Source organism: Orbicella faveolata, unplaced genomic scaffold, assembly GCF_042242905.1.
Source record: "Orbicella faveolata isolate gen_17 unplaced genomic scaffold, um_ofav_v1 contig_26, whole genome shotgun sequence".
NCBI lineage: Eukaryota > Metazoa > Cnidaria > Anthozoa > Scleractinia > Merulinidae > Orbicella > Orbicella faveolata.
This window is the reverse complement of record NW_028301554.1, coordinates 11,687,501-11,701,645: the sequence shown is the minus strand read 5'-3', so window position 1 is coordinate 11,701,645 and position 14,145 is coordinate 11,687,501. Positions and strand designations below refer to the sequence as shown.

Here is a 14,145-nt window from a genome sequence, read left to right as displayed (position 1 = left end):
AGCATCCGTTGGTGGTCTACCTTCCTTCCTCAGTGGAATGGTAAGTCGCTCTTCTACGATGATTTCTGGTCCACCAACCTATCTTGTCACCTGTTCACTGACGCCTGCGAACACTCCTTTGGCGCGTTTTTTAATGGTGCCTGGTTCTGTAGTACGTTTAATGCATGCCGGGTCCCTATTCGCCTTTCTATTGCCTTCAAAGAGCTGCACACATAATGCCCACACATAATGGCCCTCCTACGCTACATGTTCTTCGTGTGTGCGAATAACTGTATTGAGATTTCGGTCGTGCACATCCCAGGCTCCCAGAATTGTATTGCTGACGCTTTATCTCGCTTCCAGCTCAACAGGTTTCATCACCTCGTACCACAGGCAGACCAACATCCTACACCCATCCCAGTCATCAAGTGGAAACACTTCAAGTGAAAGCAAGGCAGTATTTCACCCACGGCCTCGTCGACTCCACGCAACGAATTTACAGCGCCCCTCAACGTCAGTACCTCGCCTTTTGTTCCCGGCTGGACCTTTCTCTGTTCCCAGCCTCCGAGCAGACGCTGATGCTTTTCATCACCGAGTTAGCGAGCAGAATTCAACCGCAATCTATACCCGTGTATCTCTCTGCCATACGCGCCCTTCATATTGCCCACGGCTATCCCAACCCACTCGACGACACACTGCAACTTCGTCAGACTGTCCGAGGAATAAACAGATTACACGGGATCACAGCAAAGCAAAAGCTAGCCATCACCATCGAACTGCTCGGCGACATGAAGCAATTCATTTCCCTCAGCTCTCATGACGATTACGTAAAGTGGTCCGCCATGGTCACCGCGCATTTTTTCCTGCTCAGGTGTAGCGAGTTTACCGTCTTACACCCAAAAGATTTCCGTCCAGATCGGCACCTTACTCGTGCTGATGTTCAATTTCGTACCTCGCCAGATGGTACCGAGTTTATGGCCCTCAGGCTTAAAACTTCCAAGACGGATCAGGTTCGGAGATCGCACACTCTCTTCTTTGGATACAGCAAAAGCGACATCTGCCCAGTCTGCTGCCTTCAAACGCTAATACGCCATTATAACCCAAGCTCACACGACTACAATACCACCCCTCTGTTCGCACTACAAGACGGCTCCCCCCTAACTCGCCTATGTCTCTTATCATTCTCTTCTTCACGTCTTCGCCTGCTGGGAATCGACCCCACCCTCTTCGGTGGACACAGCTTCAGAATTGGGGGCGCCACTTCCGCCGGCAACGCTGGCATTCCAGACCATCTCATCAAACCATCGGGCGCTGGTCCTCGGACTGTTATCAACGTTACATTCGTGCTCCACTGAACTCAGTCATTTTGATTTCAGAACCTCTGGCTAAACCGCTAAATGTTGCCTATGTGTATGCAAGTCCTACTTACTTGCCTTAATTAACTTTATTATTAGTTTGGGCCAACCTTCTCTTTGGGCAGTATATGGTATTGGTGGTATATCCGGTCGTTTCGCCAACGAGTCGTTTTGCCCAGAGGTGGCCCAAGCTCACAATGCGAGTTTTTTTTTTTTTTTTTAATCTTTACACGAACGTTCAGCGCGCGAAACGTGACACGGTTACCGCCGACATCTACTATTACATAACGACCGAGTTTGGTTACGCGAAACGTGACCTTCGCCTTGCAGTATGTGGTGGTGTTGTGTTACAACGGTTTGAATTTATAAAGGTTTGTACGGGGAAAAACGGTAATCGACATTATAGCTGAAATTTTGGTATTTTTGCAATAAAAATGACTCACTTCAATGCCTTGTTGTCTTTTCTATTGTCATCTCACTTCTCAGCTCGATCCGAAGCCTTTTAAGCGAGTTATCGCTTAATAGGTTTCCTTTACTAAGAAAGAGTAAAGGCTACACACTCGATTCTGGACTGACCCCCGCTCGAAGCGAAAAAAAACACTGAAATCCCGCCAGCCGCCCCAGTTCCTCCGCAGAATCATAGTACAGGTTTAAGCGCTCCCTTGCAGTTAAATTCCAAGCCAAATTCATCTCCACAGCGCACGATACAAAGCTCTGAATCGAAGAAAGCTAACCATCCGGAATCAGTGATCATGCTGCCGGCACCATTCGTGGACACATTCGAAACCCGAGCGGAATGTCGGGCTAACAAATTGACCCTGACCAGGGGAAGGGAGCGCACAGTTCTCGACAAGCCAGGGACTTTGCTCCACGGTCCCCTGGGAAGATTTTTGTCCTGGCCGCCAACGGAGCACTGTTGTGACAAGCCAATCAAAGCAACGACTAGACGTGTTTACAAATGTGAGATACTTTAAGAACTGTCAGAGAAAACCCTTTACGCGATCTCGAATAGATAAATCTGTTGGCACTGTCCGTACTGAAACCTATTTCAAATATTTTCTTTGCTACGGAAAAGTACACCGTTAAAGGACAAAATTTGATACTGAAAAATTGCTAAATCTAGAGTAAGACATAATATGACTGTGATGCAACAAAACTAAAGCAAATTTCCTTAGCTATTATGACATGTGCCGCGAATATTCAGTAATATTCAGTGCACACTTACATCTTGGCTAACGACCTTCATTCCTCTACACTTTGCGAAGCAGTATCTCCACAAACAAACTGTCTATTTCAGATCTTCAAAAGATCTTAACATAAACTAGATGAGCTCTGTTGATGATAGTGATCCACGAAGATTTATCTATGGGGGTACCCAAAACTCATATTTTGAAAAGTAGAGAAGGCCCTGGGGACGAGGTTGCTGGTCTGTGTGCCCGGTCTGTGTAGTTATGGTGACTGTCGGTAACTGACATCAGGTGACTTCGAGAAGAATATTCCGATGGCGGACAGCGAAAAGGCAAGTGCTGCTACCTGAGCTGAGAGGGTCATTTCATGACGAATTTCAGCCCGGGATGAAATATTGTCTTGAGGACCAAAGTCAGCTGAGAGTCAAGACGAATATTTGTGAAAATGGTCGCAACGCTTCTCTCGCAATTTAGCCTTTTCATAGTAATTATGGGTTAAACCCAGGAGTATCATTAGTTCGTATAGTGTGATCGTCCGGGTGAGGGTAGTTCTGAAAAGAACTGTTGTTGGTGAGTGACGTTGCGACAACCTGAGCGGAAGTCATCTTCAGAGTCAAGTGAATAATGTTTGTCAGTCAATGATGTTATAAGTCTGGTCTGTTGAACGTGATAGGTCTTTTGTTTTGTTTAGCCTTTTGTTTTTAGCGCTCAATTTTCAACTTTTTGGGATGGTGGTAGCTTACAAGATGATGCAACGTAAATGAAACCTGTCTTTGGTAACATACACGTCAGCCAGAGAGAGTTACTTGCATAGAATCTGAAGAGTCGGTTCGTCTTCGTGTATCTGAGCCATGGCTTCCCAACAGCTTCATACTGCTTTACCTTGTCTGCATTTAAGTTTAAGTAATGGTTGCTGTATTCCGTTTTATCTTTGAAATTAGTGAGACATTGCATAACAATCTCAATTTTATCACCTTTATTCCACTTAAAAACTGTGCATGCCCAAGTTAATTTTCAACCCGGGGCAAAATTTCATTCTGATTACATGGGCTTTTTTGGAGCTTTTCAATTTTTAGACTGTTTACCTGGGCTGAAAATTCTAGCCTGGTATCTCAGAGAGGGCTGAAACTCAAGCTGAATCTCAGCATGGGCTAAATTGCCGATATAATTACAAGTAAAACATGTTAGTTTAGTGAGTTGTTTAGGGAGTTGTATTCATCAAACCAGATATCCAGCCCAAGATGTTGAATACAACTACCATGATTCCCTGAAGGTGCATCTTATAGAGGGAATTGACCATTTCATTTCACAAGGATTTGTTTCAGAAACTGGACTGAAATCTCAGCCCCTCTAACAACACTAAAATTTCAGCCTGGGCTGAAATTCACCATGTAATCACACCTATAGCTTGGGAACGCAGACATTTTTTCGGCTGTCACTTGTTTCTGCTGAAAAATAACCTCTGTGAACCCGAGCCAGGAAACGATTTCTGTGACGTAATGACTTTTGTTTCTCCTTGGCCGATCAGATTCCATGATAGAATGAAACTCGAGTGCCCCTCGCAGCGAATACCTCACGCAGAGTCGCGCAGTAGTTCTGGGGTTATTTGAGCTAAACTATGATTGACTTAGAATTCCTACGTCACATAAATCGTTTTCTGGCTCTGGTTTGCAGACGTTATGTTTTGGTGTAACCAAGTGACAGCCGGAAATATGTCTGCATTCGCAGGCTATCACCCCTAAGATAATGTGCGTTTTTTCTAAAAATAATTATCTCCTCATCTGATATTTTGTTTCATTTTTGAAAGGAAATTGAGGAGCAGTTAAAGAGACGAACAACTAAGGACAAAGATGTTTCAGAGATTTACTTGGCAAACAGGTTGAGTTTCTTTTATTTGAATCATCATGTATGATCAGTAGGTAAACTTAGGATGATGATAAGTTGTAAGTTAGAGCTCTAAGTATTTCTCAATTTCAAACCAACCCACAATTTTTTTTTTTATAATGTTATAAAGTCAATATGTCTACAGGGTGAGATGAAACTCAAAAACTCTGCTTACCCTTCGAGCAAGCTGTAATTTCATCTTAGTAGCTCAAATCTCTGAGGAGCTAGCGAAATTATTTTATTTGCTAAGGATAATTGAATCAATTTAGTATGCAAAAATAATGTTGATCAGTAATATGGAGCTTATATGAACTAATTAATTCTCTTTGATTTCCCGTTTGAATTAAACCTTAGACAATAAAACATCTAGAAGCACCCCCACCCCACAGGATTTTCTGTTCCAGGGGGCTTCACAATACTCCCCGCATTCCCTGGAATTTCCATGACTTTTCTACTTGGGTCCCCTACCCCTTGGAAATTCCATATCCATAAATAACTAGACTTAGGTCATTTATTTTAATTTCCTAGGTACTGCAATAAAATTTAGCCTCAGCTATTCATGCTTATATTGTAGACGATGCAAGGCGGCACATTTTTTTACAAACAATTGTGAACTTTTATTTGGTCACACAATGTATGCTATTTTATTGTACATTATTTATGGGGATATTTACTAGGTTGGGATCGAAGCTGCTGGGTAATGAAAGATTAAGGCTCTGAGATTTAATTTTCTAAAAAATGACTGTGGAAAATTCTAGACGTAAACTCATGTCATGTTAAAAATGAGTAAAATGAACTAACTACAGATTTAGAAGAGCTTCACTCCCAAATGGCATAGCAGCTGACATTTTCTTCATTCAAAGATTGAAGTTTTCATACGAGAGTCTAAGAAAGTACTGTAAATATAAGCTCTTTTAAATAACCCAGTCGAAGTTTTAATTTATGCATAGTCAAAACAACATATCAAATTACTTTACACATGCAGTTATAGCAGGAAAGTAAAGCCATCATGCAACATGTTTTTCAAAACACCTGTTTGCCAAATATCGTTGAAATTTTTCTTTCAGGAAAGGGAGTACATCGATAAAGTCATATGCTTTGTCTCTGTAGTTTGTAAATGATAGTAATTCATTTTATACCTTAATGTTTTTAATTTGTCACACGTTTCATGTACACCAGGCGTAGTCAATCAATAAACTGATATAGCAATCAATAAAAATCAATAAAGAAAAAAAGTTGTGAGTTATCGATTGTTATTGATTGCTGATAGTAATCAATGGCTATTGACTCATCGATTGGTATTGGAAATTATTTTTGTCCTTTTACAAGTTACACTGATAAAATGCTTCACAAAATTTGCCTATAATGGTTTTATTGAGTCAATTTATCATAGCCTGGGTATCTTTTACAATCACTGACAAATAACAAGAATGGAAACAACAGGCAGAAACATTTTGGTCTTTACATCTTTCTTTGCTAGTTAACAACACCGGAAGAAGCTCAGCCCAGAGTAGTAGCGAAAAAACCCCCGTCTCATTGTAGCGCCGGCATTAAGATGAAGCAAAATAAGCAACAGAGTCAGTCTTCTAATTATTTGCATTAGGAAACAAACATATGAATAGATCTCGGAGTAGACCAAAAGGAAAATATAATCTAGTAGCATGCTGAAGATGAATGTCTCATGTTGTTCCAGGTATTATTTTACACAATAACAAAGCCATCTTTGAATAGTCCGGGAGGTTATTGTCGATTTTTTTAAAATCAATAACAATCGAAGCTCTTGAAGACAGGAACTATCGATTGTTATCTATTTTTGCCAATCGATAGCAATCATTAAAGAAATTTTTCTGTGAGTCATTGATTGTTATCAATTGCTGGTATCAATCGATAGGAATCAGCGATTGATATTGATTGATATTGATTGAATCGATTGATTTCCGATATCGATTGACTACTCCTGGTGTACGTGAAACACATTGTTGAGTTGTATTATAAATAACCAAATGAAATCCTGGCTACTGCTCCAGTGCTCCTTTCTATCCATGGTTACATATGCTTCAAGACAATTAGACAAATGGCATTGAATCGACTGTGCTAACATAAGCAAACTATTACAGACTGTAACTACACAGATAACAATGAAAATATGTGATAACCTTGTTATGGCAAGTTTTTGTCTCGCACTGCCTTGGCACTGTCTGGGCATGTGGTTGGGAAAAAATTACCATTTTCATTGATTTTGGTCATGTCAATGTTACATTTTAAAAAAGATTTGTTTTGTTTCACTTTCTCTCATGAACTGTCTGCTAAACGCAATGTCTGAAGTTTGCCATTAGAAAAAAAAAGAAAAAACAACCAACATTGCTTCAGTCATGTCCACTTCATGCTTGCCCGTCAGGCGACCTGTGATAAGAAGGCGCTAGCCAGACTGATTGTTTCACTAGTCTCGGGCTATCTGACAGCCTTTTTTTGCACCCTGGTCTAGGGAGTGGAGGAAACTTACTGAGTTATGTGATTTGACAGTTATAGGTATTATAGAGAGTTAAGTATAAATTGGATTCAGATGAGTCAACTGAGTCATCAATGGGGCAAATAAATTTTTGACTTGTTTTAAAATTTCAATTACCGAAAAAGTTACTTTAGGAGTTAGTTTAGGGTTGTGGGAATAAGACACATTTAATCAACTTGAAAACAAACTATTAAGCTTACTTATTTATTCAAACTGGATTTTGTAATAGTATTAGTCAAAGTCAAAGAAAGTTCTTGGATGAAACACAACTTTCAGACAGTGTACATAGCAAATTCAATTCACATACAAACATACACCATTTGATACCTTTTTGTGGTTACTGGCTTAAGCTGGTCACCACCATGTCATCAGGTGTTTAAGTATGATAGTCTAACTTTTCAGAAGCTTTCAGAGCAATCTTACAAAGTGAGACCAAAAAACACCTCAAGATTTGCTCAAGTTGGTTTAATCAGTTTTCACCTTTAATGTACTCATGAATTTTGATTGCAACGTCAAATGGGATCTATCAAAAACATGACCTGAACACTCCATAATTGAAGGGGTGAGTGCAAAACCATGCTAAGTGACGATTTGGGTGAAAAAAAAAATTTTCGCGAAAGGGCTTGAATTTTTGCATGCGGTCTTCAATGTAATAGAAAAACGTGGTCCTGTATTTTTGTCGCTGGTTTTTGCTTCGTTCATAAAGACGCCGCTAGGAAAACCGAGTGGTTTTTCTGCATACGCAATATCTCGAAAACGAAGCGAAGCTTAGCGGAAAAACTACGGGACATTGTTAAACATACCTAAACAAAACTGTATGGGAAATTTGGAGCGTTTTCGACAAAGTTCACTTTTGATTAAAATACCTAGCGCCCTTTTCCCGCCGAGGTCTTCAAATAAACGAAGCCGGGCCTTTGTTATGATAAACAGAACCGACCCTTTGTTATAATAGCCAAGCCAAGCCTTTGTTATAAGTCGAAGTCTCGCCTCGGTTTATTATAACAAAGGTCGGCCCGCCGCGACCGCAAGGACTTTGATTTTACTTAGAAACCAGCAAAATGTCAATTTCACGCAACTTATATAAGCTCAAATTTATTGATTTCAGGTCAAAAGTGGTTAAAACGTTGACTCATGTTAACGCGCGACGGCAAGGATGTTGATTTCTCTTAGAGAGCAGCAAAATGTCAATTTCACGCAACGTAAAAGCTCAAAAATGTCGATTTCAGGTCAAAAAAGGTTTAAATGTTGATTTCATGTTAACCCGTGACGGGAAGGTTGTTCATTTCACTTAGAAAACAGCAAAATGTTGATTTCACGCAACGTATAAGCTCAAAAATGTTGATTTCAGGTCTAAATAGGTCAAAATGCTGATTTCACGTTAACGCGTGATGGCAAGGATGTTGATTTCACTTAGAAAACAGCAAAATGTTAATTTCACGCAGCGTATAAGCTCAAAAATGTTGATTTCAGGTCTAAATAGGTCAAAATGCTGATTTCGCGTTAACGCGTGACGGCAAGGATGTTGATTTCACTTAGAAAACAGCAAAATGTTAATTTCACGCACCGTATAAGCTCAAAAATGTTGATTTCAGGTCTAAATAGGTCAAAATGCTGATTTCACGTTAGCGCTTGACGGCAAGGATGTTGATTTCCCTTAGAAAACAGCAAAATGTTGATTTAACGCAGCGTATAAGCTCAAAAATGTTGATTTCAGGTCTAAATAGGTCAAAATGCTGATTTCACGTTAACGCGTGACGGCAAGGATGTTGATTTCACTTAGAAAACAGCAAAATGTTAATTTCACGCAGCGTATAAGCTCAAAAATGTTGATTTCAGGTCTAAATAGGTCAAAATGCTGATTTCATGTTAGCGCTTGACGGCAAGGATGTTGATTTCACTTAGAAAACAGAAAAATGTTGATTTAACGCAGCGTATAAGCTCAAAAATGTCGATTTCAGGTCTAAATAGGTAAAAATGTTGATTTCACGTAACGCGTGACGGCAAGGATGTTGATTTCACTTAGAAAACAGCAAAATGTTAATTTCACGCAACGTATAAGCTCAAAAATGTTGATTTCAGGTTTAAATAGGTAAAATATGGCGGCCGGAAAATAGTGTTAACATCTGGAACTTACTTTGGTTATCTGGGACAATGACTATCTGCACTGAACAAATAAACATCAAATAAGCACTTTTCCAAATACAGCAACGTCTTAAATGGCTAAAAATCACGAGATAAATACATATTTTTCGACCAACGCGATCGTAGCTTTATGTCACGCACCACCTAACAGTTTAACAAATTAACCCTTCTGCGCAACGTACGGGTCTCCATACATCTGCATGTCTGCTGATCCCAGAAGTTCAAAACACTACAAATCATGCCGATATGAAATAAAATCAAAGCAACCTGGATCACAGATCTATGTTACAATCGATCGCTACTTGTTGGCCATTATTATCTTTAAATGAAAAAAGCCGAAACAATCTAGTTACCAGTTCGAGAAACGTGAGCAGAACGTGATCGCAATGCATGCCGGGAAGGGTCTTTACACCTCGTGCGCGGGAAAACATGGCGGTCGATACAAGACAAATTTTATCACTCAAAAACCAGTTCTCGCTTTCCAAACTTTGACACTAGCAACGCTTGGCAAATGGGCCACAACTCACGAGAGGGTATTTTTCTTGGGCAAGAACTGCTCTTGGACTTTGCTGCCTGGCTCGATCTGACTTCGAACGCCGATAACACGATTACGGTATATCAGCTACCTTCGAAGTTTCAGAACACATTTTGATTCTTTAAAACGTGCTGATGACTTACGGGTTTATCGAGGCTTAATGATGCCTCTCAACCACCAGGCAGGCACACAAGGTACTTTAACACAATGCTTAAGATATTAGTTGACAGAGCTCTAATGCGGCACATCTCTTTTTAGTTCGATGGTATTTCGTTTGCCGCTGGATCGATTCACGTGTTGTGCTCACGTCACAATAGCCGATGTAAACAATCTGTTCCCAGATTTCTGCTCTATATATGCTGTGAGATTTGATTTTGACTTCATACACTATAAACAGTCTGCCTGTTTGCTGTTCAACAAATAAACTCCTAAAGACATGGCTAGGAAAAGCCAAGTATTTTTGCATACGTTATAACTTGAAAACGAAGCAAAAACCAGCGACAAAAATACAGGGCCGCCTTTTTCTATTACATTGAAGACCACATGCAAAAATTCAAGCCCTTTCGCGAAAATTTTTTTTTTCACCCAAATCGTCACTTAGCATGGTTTTGCACTCACCCCTTCAATTACTTTGTTTGCATGTCAGGAGACAGAAGCCACTATTCTCAATATATTTAAATGTGATACAATGTACAAAATAACATGGCCTTCACATTCAACTGATGAAGAGTGTATTTCTTTCAAAGTCGCTCTCAACACTAAATACTAAACACTAATCTCAATTCTGAAATTTGGCAACCAGAATACAGGGCATTAAGTTTCTTACAATATCTAAAATTTCCAAAACATTCACTTATAAGCAAATAATTATCTGCCACATAATAACGTTTTGCTGACCTAACAGGGGCATTTAAGTGTGCATTTTTCATTGAGTACACAGGAAACAGAAAGTTAACCAAGCACCAAAGGCACGAGCAACTTGGGGGGTTTGAGGGCACTTCCCCCCTCCCCCCGCCTCCAGGAAGCTCTCTGGAAATTTTTATTTTTAGGGGTTCAGAATTGGTCATGCGCATGGTGTTGGTGTACAGAGCCGTTACAAAATATGTAACGCTAAAAAACACAGTGGAGTATAAAATTTAAGGACAGCTTAATAACAATCTGATGACATCAAATGAAAGTAAATTATATGTGCATTTATCTCCTAATGAGAAAATCCCAGAATATCTACTTACTTTCACTTGAAAACAAAATGAAAACACCATACAGGAAATTGACGCTAAAAACAGGAGTGAACGAGTTTGAAATTTTTGACATCCTTTCCGTTGTCGTTAAAATTTTGAGACAAAAGTCTTGAAAATCGAGGTGCACATGAGTTGCAGATTCAAGTCGAATAGGTATTTTTCACAGAAGGTCAACACAATCAAAGATAAAAGTGATTTTCTAGTGTTACATTCATATTTTTGAACCAAAGTTTTAGTTTGAATTTCAACGTTAAACATAAGCAATTTGTCCAGCTTGTGAAAACGTTTGCATCGTTCGTTTGGTTCGTTTCGTCTTTATCATATGTTCGTATCGTTTCTATCATTTGTTTGAATTCTATTTTGAGTATCGTTTAGAACCCAGGTTTTGAACTATCTTTGACGTCATTGTTCTTGCGTCTGTTAATTGGCACAGGCAGGCACAGTTAAGGCACAACGAATGCAAATTTTACATAGTTTATAAATCTTCCAATGCACAGATCATTTAAAATGTTCATCGACATTGTTCAAGGATGGGTTTAGAGTTATTTCACTGAAAGTGTTAGCAAGCCTGCTTTCCCAATGCATCGAAAAAACATGCAAAATGTTTGAAGTAAATTGCTTGTAAACGGTACCTGGAAGACTTTTGGAGTATCATTTTTGCTCCTAAACTGACCAGAACCACGCTCTTCTTCCTAGATTTATTGCGTGACGAGCCAGTCCTATGAGAGGTTTGAACTCAGTGAACTTGGGATCAGCTGAAAGTTTCGTGACTTTTAGTGGCGGCGTTAAATTACTTATGTCATGTCAATTTCTATTACATTAAGGCATGTTTAACATGACAACTTGTTTTAAACTACAAATGAAACCTCCTGTGCCTTCGTAAAAAACCTAGACGGATCGATCGCAGACGAAATGATTGTGTTGACTCTTTTTGTTGACCTTTGATAAAATACAATTATTACAGGCTGGCCAATCAGAATCGTTGGTTCCCACGGCTAGTAAAATTCCAGGTTGAATGAAGCAGAAAGGTTTACCACTGATTTATCCATTTTTTTTTAACAGCTTCATCAGTTGATATTTCTTAATTTTTGTGACATTATTACTAACAATTGATCTTAACTTCAGCGGAAGATAAGATCTTTCAATTTTGACGTGCATTTTTCTTGTCTGCATGAAACAACCTGTTAGAAGGTTTTTCAACGTTTCAAAACACTACAAAATTGGTTACAACAAACAGATGATCGTTTTGTTTACCAAGCCAGTTTTTCACATGAAGGGTCCCTGGAAATCCCTCGTGATGTCAACCGATCACGTAGGTCTTTGAATAAGTAAACTTGAGGTACACAATTAAACTTTCGAAATGAAACGAATGATAGAAGGAAAACGAATGATAGAAACGATAGAAACGAAACGTTTGACACGATTTAACAGTGGAAACCAAACAAACGTTAGACACGTTGTAAATGCTGCAAACGCCGTAAACGTTGCAAACTCTGCACCGTTTGGGATTGAAAATGTAACGCCGCCTACGAGAATTTCAGTGAGTCGTGTAAAGTTTTCTGCTTGTTACTCGCTAACCTGAGAGAGGTAATTCAAACAACAACACCACAAGTTGATATAACAGAGAATCTATGACTACGATTATTTTCATCCACATTCAGTCCATAACAAAATATTTGAGGAAAAGTCGGACACTTGTCAATGATTAGCGACTGTACACCAACATCGTGCACATGGCCAATTGCTATTTCCCTCCTTTTCGAAGGAGCAATCCATTGGTACTAGAGAATGTCTCTCATATGATAGTTGAGATAGTCCTGTACCTTTAGTGATTCAGAAAACTAGTTCCAAATCAGTAAATGGTAATGATGACCAACTGGTGACATAGCTTTTCGGAAGACTGCAATAACAGTGCAAGAATCAGTGAGAAACAAAAAATGTATGGGAGGCTTAAACATGCACAAGCTTCTAAGGTTTTTACTGAGTTGATCAATAAAAGTTCTACAGTCAAACAAATTTAGGGACAAAGGGGCAGATCCGAGTCTCCTTATTATGGAGGTGGCCGTAGTATAAAGGAAGAGATAAAATACGAATTCTGCTTTCGCTGGGACCAAGTTATAAGTGTCCATAAATATATAGAGTTATCCTTATTATAGAGGTGTCCTTTATCTATTATATAAGCAATCTTTATTCTCAGTCTACCTTTTGTACGTAGTTTTGCAGTCTGCATTTGTACCTAGTCTGCATTTTGTACCCAGTCTTCAGTCTGTATTTTGTTCTGACATTTTGAAATGGCATTTTGAAAACTTACAACATCTTGGGGATAAAAGCTGGACTTAAAGGATTGTGTTACAGTTACTTTTTGTAATGCAATGTCCACCAATTCAAATGGATAGAAGAGGATTTTACTTAATACATAATTATTTATAGTTTCTTCTCTGCCGTCAGCCATGCTCTTCTCCCCTTAATGATGTGACAGAAACGTGACAAAAAATGTGATGCAAATCAGAAGGATTTCTGTGCAGTTTAACTACTGACCAGCTCATTGCTCAGTGAATCATTATTCATGACTCATGGACTTGTGACTCATAAATCAGGGGACCCCAGAACATGTAAACTTCTATTTAAACACTACATGTAAGCTTATACTGTATATATTAAACTTCAATGGACCCAGACGCAGTCGGGTTCCATGAACATGACGCTATCCAGCTATTTTGACCAGACAAAGCTTGGTCCAGAAAGGATTTCTTATTTGGCATAAAGAACACTATTTTCTTGGAGGAAACAGCAAGTCGGTAGTATAGAGGGGATTCTTGCTGACGTCATTATTTACATTTTGGGTCATTAGCATACAGCTTTCCTAAAGAAGGCAACATGTTAAATATGAATTGACTCAAAACAGTCAAACTTAGTACATCCTGAAATTTTTAGCTCTTTGGGTGTAATATTCAAGGAGAAATGGTCTTTCAGAAACTGCAAAGTTTCTTGGTGGCAAACCGCTAATTAAGTCATAGATTCCTTCCACAATGTTCAGTTTTTAAACCTTGGGTTGCACAACAACTATTAAATATATTAAGCTCAAAGGTATTGTGCTTTGCCCTTTTAATATTCAGAACTGATTTTTTAGTGCGAAGTACTATTGAGGATAGAACATTGGGAAAGATACTTCAAGTAAGTGAAATGCTAGTTCCTGATCGAAAATGTGGCCCTCAGATGTCAATATTTTTGTCAGCTGGACACAATATGAGGACATACTAAAAGACCGTAACCGGATATGTTAATTAAACTTTTAACTCCATTAAAGTGCACC

General features: G+C 39.1%; 1 protein-coding gene across 2 annotated transcripts in view; it reads left to right on the top strand.

Annotated features, from left to right (window-relative positions):
* The window catches only part of LOC110059124 (leucine-rich repeat-containing protein 72-like), a 56,652-nt gene that overhangs the window by 10,194 nt on the left and 32,313 nt on the right, over positions 1–14,145 (top strand). Inside the window, exons 1-2 of one of the 2 annotated variants that reach the window (XM_089296045.1) lie at positions 2,758–2,853; positions 4,329–4,399. In XM_089296045.1, coding sequence (XP_089152171.1) covers positions 2,836–2,853; positions 4,329–4,399 — 89 coding nt within the window. In that variant the 5' untranslated portion in view covers positions 2,758–2,835. Of the gene's footprint in view, positions 1–2,757; positions 2,854–4,328; positions 4,400–14,145 lie in introns of those variants that run through there. The other variant, XM_089296044.1, reaches the window with a different exon arrangement.